Source organism: Amphiura filiformis, chromosome 5, assembly GCF_039555335.1.
Source record: "Amphiura filiformis chromosome 5, Afil_fr2py, whole genome shotgun sequence".
Classification (NCBI taxonomy): domain Eukaryota; kingdom Metazoa; phylum Echinodermata; class Ophiuroidea; order Amphilepidida; family Amphiuridae; genus Amphiura; species Amphiura filiformis.
Window position 1 is genome coordinate 59,248,751 of NC_092632.1, and position 18,072 is coordinate 59,266,822.

At 39.4% G+C, this 18,072-nt stretch overlaps 2 protein-coding genes across 2 annotated transcripts in view; both read left to right on the forward strand.

Moving 5' to 3' along the window:
- The first annotated feature begins 3,619 nt into the window (after positions 1–3,619).
- LOC140151919 (kelch-like protein 36) overlaps positions 3,620–18,072 on the forward strand; it is a 38,154-nt gene continuing 23,701 nt past the window's right edge. The window contains exon 1 of the mRNA XM_072174229.1: positions 3,620–3,787. The gene's annotated coding sequence lies outside the window, so the exon portion shown is untranslated. The remainder of the gene's footprint in view (positions 3,788–18,072) is intronic.
- LOC140152310 (uncharacterized) lies at positions 17,164–17,682 on the forward strand. Its single transcript, XM_072174612.1, has one exon. It carries the CDS (start codon positions 17,164–17,166, stop codon positions 17,680–17,682), a length of 519 nt encoding a protein of 172 aa, XP_072030713.1.

Consider the following 18,072-nt stretch of genomic DNA (forward strand, 5'->3'; position numbering starts at 1 on the left):
ACATCTACAGTAACTGTAGAGTGTGTATTGAGTTGAGAATGCCCATCTGTGTAAAGTATACTATCATGCTTCATGGTATTTTCCAGCTTTTTAATGAGGGTGATCAGCAAGATTTCCATCAAATTTTAATTTTGTTATTCTTTGCTCAAAATGCTGAAGTAATATTAGTAATAACTGCCACAAAAGGTTTCTGACCATCTTAAGCCAAAATAACAAGATAATGTGAAGGAAACCACATCATGGACTATTTTGACTGTTTAATATGGAGTTCTATGGGAGACTTAATATGGGAATTATGACAGTATGTCAAAATTACTTTGTTTACCTGACAAACACATTTGATTTCATTTAAGTGTAAGTTGGAACACATGTAAACATTACAAATATGCACTCTCCAAAAAATTAACAAATTCCAAATAAAATTTGTATAAGATCGTACATTATAGCTTTAAACTTAAAACTAATTACAAACACATAATGTATTCTGTACATGGTGGCTCGGTGAGGTTTTTTTTTGTACTCAAAATTTATGTCAAATTTGATTCTAAAGTGCTGTTACATTTTAATAAGAAATAAACAGCCTTGTTTGCATATCCCCCAGATACATGTATTTAGATCATATCAATTAGCTGGTGTTACACATTGTATGAGTTGAGCATATCATCATGATTAGATGACGTTGATGGAATAACTTGTTTCATTATGCATGCATATACCATGGATGAGTAAATTGAGAAGCAATAAAATCATGATTGTGAATTTAATTTTACCAGGAAATTGTGTTGATGTGAACTCATTTGACTAATAGCATTTTATGCACAGACAGGCCTATGATTAAAATCTGTTTCATGAATAAAATCCCCAAAGTAATTGTCTGTGTTTTATTCCATTCCTCATCTGTCATGTCTGTGAAAAAGTTTTAAAACACATTCTCATTATTATTTTGGTCCTGTTAAAGGAGCATTTCGTGATCCACAGCATCACCCCCCCCCCCCACCCCCACTTTTCTCAAAAGAAGTTGAGATTTTTATACCACCGGAAACCTCTGGCTACATAATGTTTATGTACAAAAGATTTCTTGCAGACTAATTTGTTCAGCAAAAATATTGCCAAATTTGAATTATGTGTACGGAATTACAACAGTGGCCTACACATGTAATACACATAATCATGCATAGCTCGCAAACACAAAATCCAAATCAACTGAAATTTTGGAAATAAGCTTTTTTCGTGAATATCTACTGAAAATGACATAAAAAGAGGATGTTTGGTTTACGAAAAACTCCTTTCACTTTAAATTTGTAAAATCAAAGGATTTTGTACACTATCAGTAATCCCATCAAAAGTGTACAAAAATAAAATTTCAAGGCAGATAAAACCTATCAGTTTTCTTCATATTTTGTAGATATTTCTATAAAGAAAATGGTTTAAGGCGTTTTCCCGTTATATTAAACCATTGTAAAGAAAATACTTTGATTTTAACCATTATTTTACATGTTTTTATTTGGTCCTCAAGGATCTCTTGCAAGTCATTTTAAATTTCATACAAACTTATATGAGGTGGTTTGAATTCTCGGTGGATTTGGAGTATTTGCAATCAAATCAGAATCTGTTTACAATCAGATATGTATGAATGTCATATTGTCTGGTTGATAGAGAGCAGGAAATCATCAGAATAAACATGAATAGACATGACTGTCGGCTTATCTGGTGGCAAGTAACATAGCGCTTAAAAGCTCTATCGGTGATCCTAGTGTGAACGTAAATAGCAACATGTAGGTTAAAAGCTAAGTCATTAAATGTCAATAATGTGAGATTTGCATAAAGAATAGATTCTCATCTAAATGTAAGTTTTCACTGATTGTCCCTTTTAATTTCGAGCCAAACAAATGGAGGTAAAACAAAGAAAATTGCTTTTTCATTTCAGCCCGTACACTGCATGTATTAGCTCGGCGATCATATTACATGTATTATTCAGCGGAGCTTCACACACCCGGGATGTATATGTGACACAATCTGGTCCATTAGGGCCAAAGGAGGCATTTTTGAAAATTGAGTTACTGTATTATTATACATTACACATACAATAGGCTATCATTTACTGAAAACACCAAAGGTCTAGCATACTTGGTTTTAAAGTTATGAAGTTTTTTGATGTTTATTTTCTTAGGTATTTTATTGTTTTTACTCCATATTTTTACCTTTATCTCTGTTTCAAATTTGCCGCCTTTGGCCCCCATGGACCAGATCGTGTCACATATATAAGATGTACAACAAATAGCGATATGCACACAATTTATACTATACGGCAATGATTTAATGATACATGTATACTGTGCTGGCCTTCACAAGATGTGTTAGCAAGCGCTCGATCAGTGATAAAACTGGAGAGCTCCGGATTTAATATATAAAAACTAAAATTTTAACGTAATTAAGGAACTTCGGACATAGTCTTTCATATGGTATTTTAGTGCACCACTTGGCATTACAATCATGCAAAAAAGTAAAATTTCAAGAAAAATTCAGAGTGTCCCTGTTGAGCAAATCACACATTATGGCTTTAAAATTGTCATTAGGTATATTTTCAAATGAAAAAATATAAATTTTCCACCCCCCACCAAAGTATTTATGAACGTTCCCTAGAAACTCTGCTTTCTTCTAGAATCTATTTGCTATCTTCAGTAGAAAAGGTAATTGTGTTATTTTTATAGTAGATACCCTCTCTGATACCTCCATTTCATAACTATTTATTTATTTATTTATTTATTTCACAATATTTCAACAGGGTACCGTAACCTGCTCAATAAAATTGATTTTCAGCAGGGCCCTGCTTAACGTATAAAACACAGCTTTACATGTTAAGGGAGTATTTCGTGATCCTAGCATCCTCTATTTATGTCATTTTTCATTAGATATCCACGAAAAAAACCTATTCCCAAAATTTCTGTTGATTCCGATTTTTGCGTTCATGAGTTATGCATGATTATGTGTATTACACTGCTCCATAGACAATGCGTTGTAATTTCGTTCTGGTGCACCAGAACGAAATTCAAATTTCACGATATCTTTGCTAAACGAATTAATCTGCAAGAAATATTTTGTACATAAACATTATGTAGCCAGAGGTTTCCAGTGATATAAAAATCTCAACTTTTTTGAGAAAAGTGGGGGATGAGGCTGTGGATCACGAAATGCCCCTATAAAAGAAAATTAATATTTACATAAACATATAATCCATCCATAAAACCATGACGTAAAAGACATAAAAGATATGTATATACATTATTAATTATTATTTATTGCTATCTTCAGTAGATAGCAGCAAAAATAATCTCCCGCGAAAATTTAAATCCCTCTAGCTGACGAGCTGTATAATAGAATGGTGACACGCTGTATTTGCATTGGGTGTTTTCGTTTTTGACATGCGAAAGCAAACAGTGACCATTTTGACAGTTCTTGCTACGGACACTGAACTCTTTACTGTCGTGCTTTGGATGAATATTATTTGTTAAAGTATGAAGCATCTAAACAGTGGTTCAAACGACGTAAAAATATAGCCAAGTATGACTCTATGAGTATGCTTAATATCGTCAGCAGTTCGTGTGTAATTCGTTCATGTAGACATCGTAGACGTAGTACTAGTGACATGCAGATTGCAGTGCTACTGCTTGTAAACACTGAAAAGATGCATTAATAATAAGCTTACAGGCACGGAAATACAGATTGATATCACGCAGTGGTAACTCTATATACTAACTACTACGAGAAGGAGTATCATTCCAGTGCTGTAAGTATATATTTAATTCCAGTTGTGTGCATTTGGCTGAGTGGTTTTTTTTAAATGGTTACTCTGGTAATAATAATGGAGAATTTGTTTATTTTGATTACACTATACATCATGTCCATCAGAGTTTTTTTCACATTTTTGTTGACAGCACTACATTGTATGCCTGTTGTGCAGCTTTAATCAGATCAGGCCAGAACCATGCACCACCTAATAATGATCAACAATTAGAATTTATATATTGTATTTTACTTAATTAGCACCTAGTACAACATATATTAGTCATACCTAAAATATTTTCTCAATTTGAATTTTATCCTTTCTAGGTATGACTGATTGTACCGTAAAATGTGTGTCAATCCCTTATGTCATCAAACTTTCACCCGATTTTTTGGACCAATTCTGACCACAGATACATGTAGCCGTGACTATAGTCGTAGTTGTGACTATTTGCTGTCGACTAGGAAAAAAGTGATAGTTGCCCAACTCTAATGATATATGCGCCACGTTTTGTAGGGTCCGATTGCCGATTACATAGACAAATACAACTGGTAACCAGCCAAAGCCGGTTGCGTGGTGCATTGGGTGACATGTATTTTCTACGTCATTTGCCTATATGATGATCCAACCAATAAAAAAAAATCATCGTATAGATCCCTGTACTGATTAGCACCCCTTCCTATATGTATCCCATAGATAATATTTTGAATGACTGACAATTGTGTAAAGGCTAATGAAAGTCAATTTTATATGTTTCCCGTAACCCGTTCACATATGGATCATTCGGTTGCATTTGAGATGCCAAAAAATACCAAAATTCATTAATATTTTGTATAAGTATTTTGTGCATAAAATAAAGTTTTGTTTCCTCCCTCCATTTTAGTGTGATTTTCGAAGTTTTACACTAAACAAAGAATCACAAAAACATCATTGCTATTTGTACATACAATTGTATATTATGTAAATGCAAGCAGACATTCTGAATCAAGTGGGTCGATGTAAATAGAATTCCATCTTTGATCAATGATTCCTAAGTTTATTTTGGACTGCCTGCCCTACAATGTATGTGGTGCAGCATGTATTTGTATAAAATACATACATTGTACATGTACAACTGTCGGTTTACGTAAATTGGCTTATAAAAAATTGCCTGTAAATATATATTACTTAAATAAAAAAAGCTGAAATGTGGAAGCAGTTTTCTTTTTTAAAGAACACATTTAATTTGACAAAAGAAGTCTTGAAAATCAGTGATAGACGACTCGTTGACTGTTCAGATGGAAATATTAGGGTCTAGGACTTTGGGTGACATATCTAAAGGAAAAATATGGGGTCTTTGAGTGACAGAGCATGTGATGGTAATGGGGTCTTTGGGTGACAGCGATGGTGAAAAAGGAGGTCTTAATAGCCCTACATACGCGTCACGTCCAAAGTGGGAGTGCCCCAGATTTCAGCACATCATATCATAGCTCCCATTGGGCGCCCCATTCCTTTTTTAAAGGAATTTTTATTTACAAAGCCTTTTTAAAGGAAATTGGAAGTGCTTCAGGAAATGTTTGTATTGTTTATATGGTTCAATAGATCTTCTGAGAACTCATGTTCCTGCACTTTTCTGTACCCTGGATTATGTGAACTTACTTGGAAAGTATATATTCCAATATAAAACTACTCGCTAGTTCCTTATTCTCTGTAGAGAATATCTAGATTATCATGGTTATGGTTTATACTGTAGCCAGAGAAGTTGCATGGTTAGTTGGTAATAAAGCAATATTTTATTTAGATACAGAGACTCACACATAAATGGTAACATAAATGACGGAGAAAAATCAGATGACAGAGATTCTGATATGAAAACAATCAATGTATGGAAAAGAAAATGCTGACTATTCTTTCATAATAAGAAGATACATGCCTTTTCTTTCCTTTAAAATATTTAAAAATATTTTAAAGGAAAGAAATGGATACCTGGCTTGTTTTGGTGTTAGGAAAATTTCGGAATATTCATTATATTCTGTATTTTTTTACTTCAAACTTGGCATGGATTGTGTTATAATATTCCTATACGACAAGGTTAGATGTCGTTTTATGGGTTTTTTTTTACAAGAATGGAGTGTCTCATTGTCCAATATGAATGAACAAGGCATATTAGTTTTCATACATGTAGATTGCTCAGCAGAACTTTGAAACAAACCATGGTAATTACAGTGATGGTAACGTAACTAAAAGAAAAATGTTTGATAAATAATTAATAAGGTATGGTACTATTAAAAATTAAATCGCATTACTTTCGAACACATAGTTTGCACCATATCCCTCATGAGTATATTTTTATGCCTCCACCGGAGGTATTATGTTTCCTGGTTGTCCGTCCGTCCGTCCATCTGTCCGTCCGTCCGTCCGTCCGAGCTGCGGGTGCAATATCTTGTAACTGGTAAGATGTACAGTGATGCAATTTGGTGGGGGGATGGTCGTTGGCGGTCTTCAAATTCCAGTAGGTTTGGTTAGTGGGTCAAGGTCACCCAAGGTCATCTAGGGGTCATCTGAGGTCAAATTAGCAAAAACTGTTGTATGGGCATGAACCTTGGTGTACAGTGATGCAATTTGGTGGAGGGATGGTCGTTGGCGGTCTTCAAATTCCAGTAGGTTTGGTTAGTGGGTCAAGGTCACCAAGGTCATCTAGGGGTCATCTGAGGTCAAATTAGCAAAAACCGTCGTATGGGCATGAACCTTGGTGTACAGTGATGCAATTTGGTGGAGGGATGGTCGTTGGCGGTCTTCAAATTCCTGTAGGTTTGGTTAGTGGGTCAAGGTCACCCAAGGTCATCTAGGGGTCATCTTAGGTCAAATTAGCAAAAACCGTCGTATGGGCATTAACCTTGGTGGGTACTGTAAACATTTAGAATCAAATTTTTGAAGGTCATTTTGGGGTCATCTGGGGTCACACAGAGGTCATCTGAGGTCAAATAACTTAAAACTGTTGTATGGGCATGAAACTTGGTGGGTACAGTCAACATTTAGAGTCAAATTCTTGGACGGTCATTTTGGGGTCACCTAGGGGTCATCTGAGGTCAAATAATTTAAAACTGTCGTATGGGCATGAAACTTGGTGGGTACAGTCAACATTTAGAGTTAAATTCTTGGAAGGTCATTTTGGGGTCATCTGAGGTCAAATAACTTAAAACTGTCGTATGGGCATGAAACTTGGTGGATACAGTCAACATTTAAAGTTAAATTTTTGGATGGACATTTTGGGGTCATCTGGGTTCACACAGGGGTCATCTGAGGTCAAATTACTAAAAACCATCGTATGGGCATGACACTTGGTTGGGTACATTCAACATGATACGCCTCAAGGTGGAGGCATTGTGGCCGACGCTTTGCGTCGAGAACCGCGCAAGCCGAGAACCGCTCTAGTATATAATCAGTCTATCCCCACACTTACAGCATTAATGCATGTCTGTGTTGCTGCCCTAACACTCTGGCCAAATAATTATGCCATCAATAGTCACTTATAATACGGGGTAAGGACAGTGTGTGCTCTTTGGAAACACCACATCCAAAGGCAAAAGATGTCAAAAACACTCGAAAAGCAACTAATTTACATTTAAATTCTTACAATTCATTCTTTTAACAATGAACTTATAGCTTGGTGATTATCAAAGCCTAATTAATATTTGCCATTGAATGTCAAGGTTTACAAATGTATAATGATTTAGACATCTTCTAATGTTTTGCACAGATGTGAATTCTTTATGGTACCTGGTTTTATGAGGTATAGTGGAAATTAGAGTAAAGTAAAAACGACCATGTTGTGGTTTATTTTAAGACAAAATATAAACCCCAAAAATACTAATTTAAAATATCAAATTTACTAAACTTCAAACTGTAGTGAGATCTTTTAGCAGATACCAGCTGATACTATAATCTCATAAATACTGTATCATGAAAAATTCACATCCATACTCCAGGATCCATTCCATCCAAAGTAATGTATGCATCGGGGCCTGAGATTGGAATTCCAGTTTCCTTTCTCACGAAGTAAGGGCTAAGAGTAAAATTGTACAATTGTGTTTGGGAGTGGCCTTCTCTCTTTTCTCTTTTCCTAGCTATTTTCTTCCATTTCTTGCTTTGTTTATCAAAGCTATCTAGGCCAACATGCATATATTAGCCTACACTGGCTATCCAGGCTTGTGCATTTGTATGAGCTTGGAACGGTCCATGGTTTTCCATGGATTAGCATGTGTTCCTCACGGACCAACCTGGGTAAACAAACAAACATTTTTAATTCTGTCACCGGCAACCAGGTAGTTTTTTGCTTCACTGGAAACGCAGGGTAAGGATTCAATACCCACATATTTAGTGGGGAGAGCAGAAGTAAAGACAAACTTTTTGGTGACAGTTTTGAGTCACTAGCCCTTGATAATTTTATAACCACCATGTTTTTGGTTTTAAAACATTATGACCCCCTTATTTTTGGTATAAAAATTCTATAACCTCCCCATGTATATTCATACTCCCCCCCATTCTGAAGGAAATGACAGCCCCTTAGGGCCAACTTGGGACAACTAAGGAACCTAACCAGAACTGCTAGCTGCCCCCAGTAGCCATTAAGGGCTGTGCAATAATTATGAGCCCCCCCCCTCCCGGGGGTAAAATTTCCGAACGGCCCGCCAAAAATCGCTTGCCCTCCCTTTACACATGCCAAATGTTGGGGATCCCAATTTGCAAACCTTAAATGGTCTAGATGTATGTTGCGAGCAGGAAAATTTGCATGTTAGAGTGTTTCCGTACTGTTTTCCTAAGCCTTTTTAGAGCGTTTTATTAAAAAAGCGCCCCATGAATGCGTGCCAAAAATCGCTTGCCCCCCCTCTCAGCTGGCCAAAATTGCTTGCCCCCCCCCCTTCGCTGCTCGCTAATCCCCCAGGGCCATGAATGGATCCTAGGTTCTCATTTTTTTAAAATTATTTTTTATCAACCATATTTTTCAAACAACCACTCACTTTAATAATACAATTTCAATCATGTACAAATGGGAAGACAAATACTATTTGTGATGCGATCAAGCAAAATCAGTCGGAAGTAGGCCCAGGTTCAGGTTGTTACATTTTCATTTTCAGCATATTCAAAGCTCCATATTAGTGAAAACCCCATTACAACAAGTTACAATAATTTGAACAGAGATTTAGTTTAAAGTTAGCATACTTTAATTGAGTCATTTTTAGCACACCTAATATATACATGTAAATATTATAGTCAACTTAGCAAATCCACCAAGCACAAGAGCTACTGCAAAGGGTTGAATCATCTGTTGGAAAAGTAGGCCTCAAAATGAACGCTTCAAAAACTAAGTTCATGTCTTTCAACCACAATCAACAGATATCTATATACAGACAAACAATGGCACCAAACTAGAAGAGGTGAGCGACTTCAAGTATCTGGGTACATGGATTGCTAGTACGGAAAAAGATGTAAAAACACGCAAAGCAGCTGCATGGAGAGCATGTAACAGCCTCAACAAAATCTGGAGGTCAACTCTCCCAAAGAAATTCAAAACCCATTTGCTGCTACCGTCGAATCCGTTCTAACCTATGGATGTGAAGCGTGGACTATGTCTCCCAGACTATGTAAAGAACTTGATGGTTGCTACACAAGAATGCTTAGATCAGTATACAACATCAATTGGAAGCAGCACATCACGAACAGAGAACTGTATGGCGACCTACCGAAACTTTCACAGAAGATCAGAGAGAGGAGGACACGTTTCACTGGGCACGCATACAGAAGCAAAAATGAACCTGTAGCTAAGCTGATCCATTGGACACCAAAACATGGAAACAGAAAACCTGGTAGACCCCCTCTAACATGCATGTACGTGGATGTATTGAAACAGGACACTGGACTGGATGTTATGGATTTGGGAACGGCCATGCAGGACAGAAGGGTTTGGCGTGCTGTTGTAGTTCGAGGACACCACTCATCTTAAGCAAGTAAGTAAGCAACTTAGCAACGATACCTTTGGTTTAAGATATGGCTACGAAATTTGGCATAACAAAACACTAAATCCGAGCTTCTTCAATAATTGCATGATTTTTGACAATAATCGATGTTGGATGGGGGTAAAAAAAAAGTCACTTTTTTAACATTTTTCCTTTGGAATTTCATCAAAAAATATTTTCATTTGAAAGAAGAATGTTTTCCCTTCCATTTTTGCAACAAAAAAAACAAAAAAATAATTGATTTTCCCACCCCTACACACATTATTTGTCGCATATCTCAAAACTAGGATTGTCAAGTTACAACTAATTTTGCTTGATCGCATCACATGATGCAGAAGTATGAGAGAAAACTCGGCTCTCAAGAGGATAGCACAAGGTAATTATTTAAGCGTTTAATGTTTGATGTCCAATTTCTCTCAGTGCTGTTAAACTGATGGATTTAGTGACTGATGTAACACAGGAGTTATAAATATTTAAAAACACAATCTTGTATAAAGAGTGAGCAAAATAAATTGCAATACATACATTTTATAAATATTTTAAAACACGATCTTGTATAAAGAGTGAGCAAAATGATGTAATAGGACTTGCAAGTACCGTAACAGGAAAAAATAATACACTTGTACTGGCAGGTTGCAATTTAATAGCCAGGGTGTACCATAATTAGAGGTTAATAAATGAGCATCGTTTGTTTGGAGGGCATTGCGAAAAATCTAAAAATTTTGCTTTGGAACGGAGGTCCAAAGCAAAATGTTTAGATTTTTCACAATGCCCGACATATATCTGATGCAAAGTTATTGACCAAATTCATAACTATCGTTTAACTCATCGCTTCACAAAATAATAAGATTTTATTGTCTAACATTGGTAAAAATAAAAAAAATTAATCTTAACATTTTGCCCTACAAAAATCAATCAGGCTAAATGGATTTACTGCTAATGACCAATAATTGGTCAAAATCATGCAATGCGTAAATATGGTAGTTGCGCATGCGCGAGCGTGAACTGATCTGGCCAATGTCATGTCACGTACAGAAAAATTGTGAATGAAATTGAATTTTACATAAAAATTTTGTGTTTTTATGTTGGTACCCGCCTTTTTTATTTATTTATTTTTTGCTCTTCACTTTTTCAAACCATGCAAAAATTTTGGGTCAACAAATCACAAAAAATGTTTCGGTCGGTACATTTACAAGTTGTGCCCCCTCGGTTCCAAAATCCTGGCTACGCCACTGATTTATACCATTCAAAATCCACAATTTTGGTTGAAATATTGTAAGCCTTAATTTGTATGAAAAATATCCAGTGTGACTTTCAAAATGTAGGTACAATTAAAGGTAAAGTGTCCCATTTAAAGTGAATTAAGCACCACCTCTTCTCATTTTCATGCCCCAGTTACCTGTATACATAAGCTGATCACATTATTTACCTACACACAATATCTGGCCCTGATTCTTGATGCTTGTAGGATTTCTATAGTTTGATCAGCTCGCAATCGGCAGGATTTGTCAGGCTTTTACTACTACGCCGAAAAGTAAATCCACGTTAAGAGTGCTATAGCTGACTAGTCTGGTTTATCATGTGCGTATTAAAGAAAGTAGACAAAGTATAGGGCTTGAATTAAAAATTTGTGATGCTTCTGAAGAGATATCACAAGAAAAATTTCGAAATAAAGTATGCTGATATTAACCGGCGCTGTTATAAGGCTTGTCGATTACAAGCTGATCAAACTATAGCAACAAATAAGTAGGGTATATCTAACCCCTAATGGCAGTTACATTCACCCCATTCCACAATACATCATATGCTAGGTGTGCTGCCTGTAGCGCACTTTGTCCAATACAATCAAATTTTATGAAAGCTCATTTAGTGATTACTTTTAGACATGTATGATGCGTATACCTACTAGAATTTATCTCAACAAATATGCTCCAACAATGAGTCTCATAGGGAACAAACAAAACAATTGTTGAAGCCCTAGTTTCACGATGGATGGAGGCGTTAAAATGCAGTTCTACTTTTCTTGTACATACTCTTAATAAAAATTCCTTTAAAAAAGGAATGGGTGCCCAATGGGAGCTCTGATATGATCCCGGATATGATATGCTGAAATGTAACCGTTTGGATACAAGTTTCTTCTTTAAAACAATGATGTAACATTAGCATAGTAAGCAAAGAAAGATTAGGAAATGTAAAGCATATTTATTGCATGCAGTGAGAGAGGTGTAAAATCATACTACATGGAATGTAAGGGGATTGTTTGCAAATAAAAAGGAATAAAGATCAGATACTGGTACATCATTTTTTTCCGTGGGGGGGGGGGGGGTTGTTGGAGCAGAATTATTTTATTCAGAATAGAGGTTTGCATATTTAATTCTTAGGGATTGTTTTCCAAGTGAACATATGATATAACGGTCGGTTGTAATACCTGACATTACTGCATGCCTGGTTATTTATTTAATGGAAAGTCACCGCGGATATCAGGCCCGGATATCAGGTTTTAAGAGCCTTTATACTTGTTTAACATGTTTAAGAGATACAAAGGTCACGGTATATTGGGTGTTTTTATTAACCCATTCAATTTGTATTTCAAACAAAGATGACAAGCTTATACGCAAGGATTTTTAAAAGGTAAATGTATTAAATAACGCTTACAACGAATGTCAAATGCAACTCTCCAAACGTTATACAATCATGGGAATTATAATTAGGAGCAATTCTAGAAACGTCAAAAATGTATACCACGCTAGATTTTCTAGGGATATGAGACCATCCTGCTTTTACTCTTAAAAACAATGATGTAATTTTGATTTATTTCCACTTCAGGATGGAGAGGGAAGGGGCAAAGCTTAAAACTGATTTAAAAGGGCTTCATGGATATTCTGATGCACATACTCTTATTCTGTGTGGATTTGCGCAGGCCATCTTTCTGGGTACTAATTAGCATGCATTTGAACAAAAGTCCGACTTTTTCTTTGCATTAGAACTATCTTTTTAAAATTACAAGGGTGTTTTTTTTAAGCCTAAAAGCTTTTCTGACAACAAAATTATTCTTTGGATGCACTAATCTGTGTAACAAACGAAAAAGGATATACATATACAGCAATTTGAGTAATTTATTGCATTTTACATGTCACCTCAATTTATTTTCAACCAAGATTTTCCGGGAACTGCTTTCTCGTGTTCCTGTTTTCTATACCCTGGATATGCATAAGAACTTTACTTGGAGAGTTATGAGTATTTTACTCTAAAATGAAAGTAGTCCTACTTGATAGGGCCTTAATCTCTCTAGAAAATATCTATACTTATACATAGAACTACCCACCTTCAATGTTGATACAAATACAAATTGCATTAATCTACCGATTATGCGAAACACAAAAACCCTCTCACACAGAGATTTTTCTGACCTGTCCCTAAGACCGACCTATCGGCGCCCTTTGAGTTGAGCGCATCGCGCGCAATCGATCCCTGTTCAAAATTTTTGTCACCGCCAAGAAAGACGTGTTGCTTATGAGCTCCGACGGTCGTGCTTGTTGGTGAACGATTTTGTGTACTAAAACAGCCGTATTGCAATCGGAAGGATAGCAGTTATAGCGGAGAGTGTTAAGTATCATGGGGAACTTTTAAACTCATTAAACTATCGGGATGTGTCCTTTAGTCGAATTTTTCGATTCCCGCGATCGCCCAAAACATGGCGGTCGCTAATCTAAGGATACGCCCTTTGTTACCGTGTGATTGCCTAGCTTTTCGGAAGGCATTGCTAGAGCGTCCGCTGTATAGTTTAATCACACAATTTATTCTATATATGATATCCGTAACTTGTTATACTCATATAGCGTTTTCCTGTTGTTCTTGGCAGTTGTTAGAATTAGACTAGTGACAACATACCAGAGACGCATACAGTAGGTGAAAGTTGTGTGATGGTGGATTGCTACTATCAGTGAAGCTATATCGAAGTCGAAAGTGACGGGTTTTATAGTCATATTTTATAGAGATATATTCTATATAATCTCTATTTTGTGCCGTTCTCTGTGTAGATTGAATAAAATTTAATTGAAATCTAATTACCATAATAAAGATTATACCATCTTACTAGTACTTTGAAGTGACCTGTATCCTCTATATATTATATAACTGGTCTTGTTTATATATAGTGTTTGATTTGCCGGGGAGGACACCATATTATGTCTTCCCGTCGATGTGCTAAGTGCCCATCACCGGTTCCTGGCTGGGACCCTCATTTACTTTGTTATGTTCATCGTGAGTGTTCGCGTTCCGCCAGATGTACCATATGTATAGGGATTTCAGAGGAGCAGTTTAACGCTTTGGAGCGAGGTCAGCAGTTGGGAATTAGACCATCCAAGCAGAGACCTTCAAAAGGTGGTAAGTCGGGTAAGTTAGTTGAAAAACGAGTGCGTGATAGCAAAGGAGGCCCGCTACCGCTTAAGTTAGGGCGGCAAGGGGCTACCGATGCTAGGGCTCCTGCCCTTTTCTCTGGTTCAGGTTCCCCCGGGAATCCTGAATTGGGGTCTAAAGGCTCAGACACGAGTAGGGGTGCGACTGTAGTGCCACAGAAAATGTCAGAGTTGGGACCAGCAGTTAGTACAGGTGCGCAAGTGCCGGGAACACAGCTGGTCTCGATACAATGAACCCAGTTATTAGTACAGGGGAAACCCCAGGAAAGTGCAGGGTTCATCGAACTTACTCATGAGTACAGGGTCACCCCGAAAGTAGTTGGTTCCAAAGATCTACCCATTAGTACAGGGTGAATAACCCCGGAAAATAGGAGGATCTGATACTGGTTCTCTCGCTAGTAAACAGTATGTTCTGTTGAACACGGGGGGGGGGGCAGGATCTAGTGGTGCTACGAGTAAGGGAGCGATCCCGAAAGTGACAAGGGACCCACTAGGCTTAGTTCGAGTACAGGGGAAACCTCTCGAAAGAAACGGAGCCAGTGGTAGACCCAATTTCTAGTAACGGGGTCCCCGTGAACGAGACTAGATCAGTAATGAAAGGATCGGTAGATGCGGAAGGTGCTACTCGAGCCTATCATTGGCACCCCGCTACATGCAACCCGGGATATCCAGGGTAGCGTGGACATGGGCGGAGCCCCCTGATAAGTTATTATCATCAGGTATTGATCCGACTGCTCAAGTTACTCATGAGCGGTCTCAAGAGGATGTTCATCCTTTTGATAGTCGATCACCTAGGGTCATGCTTGATGGGTCGAATTATTCAATGATGAATAACTCCCCAAGTACACTACATCAAGTGTTCAATCAAGCAAGCGCTGACCTCGGATTCTCCCAATACGGTCGATAATCCTCGAGGTTATACTAGTGTTTATCAATCAACTAGTCAGCAGGGACCCAGCGGTCATTCAACTTTCCCGCAAGGTCGAGAGTTGCCAACCGCTGGCTAATCCGCCCAATCCCAACTTGTATACTACTGTACCACAGACCGGACAGTGGCAACAAGCATGGGGGTGCCAGGAGTTGGTATACCCGTTAATCAAGGGAATTTCCCCAATGCTGGGCCGTGGATGAATCCGGCAGCAATGTGGGGATGTGTTCCTCCTTGGTTTAACCCGCAGAGGTTCGGACTTGGACAGACTCAAGTTCAGAATACTCGGGTACTTCGGTAGGGAACGAGAGCACCTAGGTCGGTACCAGTGCGACAGCAGCCGAGTAGGGCGGTCGACACCGTAACGGTAACTAGCGAGCCTACGTTCCCAGTGACACCTAATGCATCGCAAGGTGCAGGCGTGTCCTCCCTTCAGTTGGCGTTATGTCGGGTCTCCTATCAGGTTACACTGAGGGATCGACCATGACAAACACTTCTGAAACACAGGAGTATGAATCACAGATCGGTGTTGGGTCGGATTCAGATACCAGTGAGGGTGAGGAAGACTCTGGCGAGGAGGGAATGTCACATGAGATGACGTCATTTCCTCAGGCCCATACTGAGGCCGCAAGTGAGTCAACGTCTAGTGGGGTAGCTTCTATACCACCCGGTTTTCCGAAGGAGACCTCGGACACGTTACGCCGTCTAGCTCGTAACTTAGACTTGACGATGGTCCTGAGGTAACGAGGAGACACCAAGCGCCCTTCTAGGAGGCTTGGGGGTAGGTAGTGGACTACACACATTATCTGGTGTCACTCTTCCTGCCGAAATACTTGGCTATTGGCAGGCTCTTGATAAGAAAGGAGATCATCGTGGATCCTTGTCTTATAGAGGGCCGGTCTACGGGAAAACGTTCCGTGTGTCTGAGAAGGACTATAACGGAATGTTCCGGTGCCCAGGTATAGAAGGGGACGTTGCTAAGTTCTTACCTCACCAAGTGAATAAGAACCACCCACAATCGTTCTCCCCATATTGGGAGGAACAATTAAAGTCGGTGGATAATTCTCTCAGAGTATCTACCAGACTTTCAGCCTTTTCTTCTTTGTTGACCTCGAGTGTAGGTCATCAAGTGAAGGAGCTGTGTGGGGAGGATTCCGATCTTTATCGGGATTGTGAGCTAGCGGCAAAGCTTTCCTCTACTATCATGGAGGAATCTATGCTACTGACTCGCAGAGCAGTCCTACTTAGGCGGGAGAACGCTTGTGCCTCGTTGAATCTCGTTTTCAACAAAGACTTGTCAGAAAAGTTGAAAGAGACTCCGGTGGCACAAGCCTCACTCTTTGGTGATGGGTTTTGTTCAGTGGTTGATACACTGCAACTAAACTCACCCAAGAGAGAGCTCTGCAGGAAAAGACTTAAGTCTTTAACCCAGAAAGGCAAGTCTAGGAAGAGGAGGTCAAGAGGTCATGCCAAAGTCAAGGTGACCAGACAAGCCTCTTCCAATGTGACGCCACAAGCTCAAGCACCTGCCCGCCGCCTCTTCCGCCCTCGGGGTAAGAAGAGAGCAGGCACAGGAGCGGGCGGCAATCCTCCAAGAGCAAAGCACGCCGCTGGGGAAAGTCGCCTCGTACCTGAGGGCACGGCGGCGGCGTGTTCACCTGTACTGGTGAACCCTCCACCAGGGGTGTCCCCACAGGTGGGCGGCCGCTTACAGACATCCGCCCGGGCATGGGAAACCATCAGCCCGGGCTCATGGGTGCTTGGGGTAGTGAGCAGGGGTTATCAGTTAGAGTTTACCACAACCCTCCGTCGCAGAACCTGCAGAGGGAGACAAGATTACCAGCTGCTCTAGTTCAGAGGCAGGTACTGCTCTCCGAAGTTTCAAATCTACTGCAGAAAAATGCCATAGTCCCAGTCTTCCCCCCTTTCAAGGGGGTTTTGGTCGAGCTTCTTTCTGGCTCCCAAAAGACTGGAGATTGGCGCCCCATCCTGAATCTCAAACCATTGAACAAATATATCAAACCACGAAGATTCAGGATGGAGACTCTGGCAACTGTTCTGACATGTCCAATCAAAGATTGTTGGGCAACGTCAATAGATTTGAAAGATGCGCACCTTCATGTACCCATCCACCCGAACGACCAGAAATGGCTCAAGTTCAGGGTGAAAGACCAGACATACATGTTTCGATGTCTTCCATTCGGTCTTTCCACAGCCCCACGGGTCTTTACTCGTATAGTAAAGACAGTGGCGGCTTATCTCAGACTTAAAGGGTGTCAATTCAGGCGTTTACCTCGACGACTGGCTGATATACAGTCGGTCGCTGGTAGAGGCTCTGCACCATATAAAATGGTTCAAGAGACCGTGACGAGTTTGGGTTTTGTGATAAATGTGAAGAAATCAAACTTCGTCCCGACACAGATCCCCCACTTTCTGGGGGCCCGTCTGCACTTATCGGAGGGCCTGGCCAGGCCCTCTCCGGAAAGACTTATGAACATAATACAATGCGCCAAGATTCTCAGTGCAGAAAGTCACGCCCAGCCACTGCTTGGCTAAGAGTGTTAGGACTCATGGCCAGTCTAGTAGACCTGGTGCCGAATTGTCGTATGCATATGAGACCAATTCAGCTGCACCTACTGGCGTTTACAGACCCAGTTGCCACTCAGTTTACAGGATGGTTCCAATGTCGGAACTGATCCGCGACAAACTCAAGTGGTGGTCCACGACGCCAACCTGAACATAGGGGTCAGATTTCCTGCCCCCCTCCTCAGCTTACCATCACGACGGACGCCGTCGAAGATGGGCTGGGGGGTCATATTCAGGATCAGACGGCTTCGGGCCTGTGGTCCCTAACGGAAGCCAAAGTCTCACATCAACTTGTTAGAACTCTGGGCGGTAGAAAGAACGATCCAGGCGTCAAGATCAGTTGATGGGTTGCAAGTTCAT

Coding starts and splice junctions, on each gene's coding strand:
- LOC140152310 (XM_072174612.1), top strand. CDS start 17,164: ATGGAGACTCTGGCAACTGTTCTGACATGTCCAATCAAAGATTGTTGG.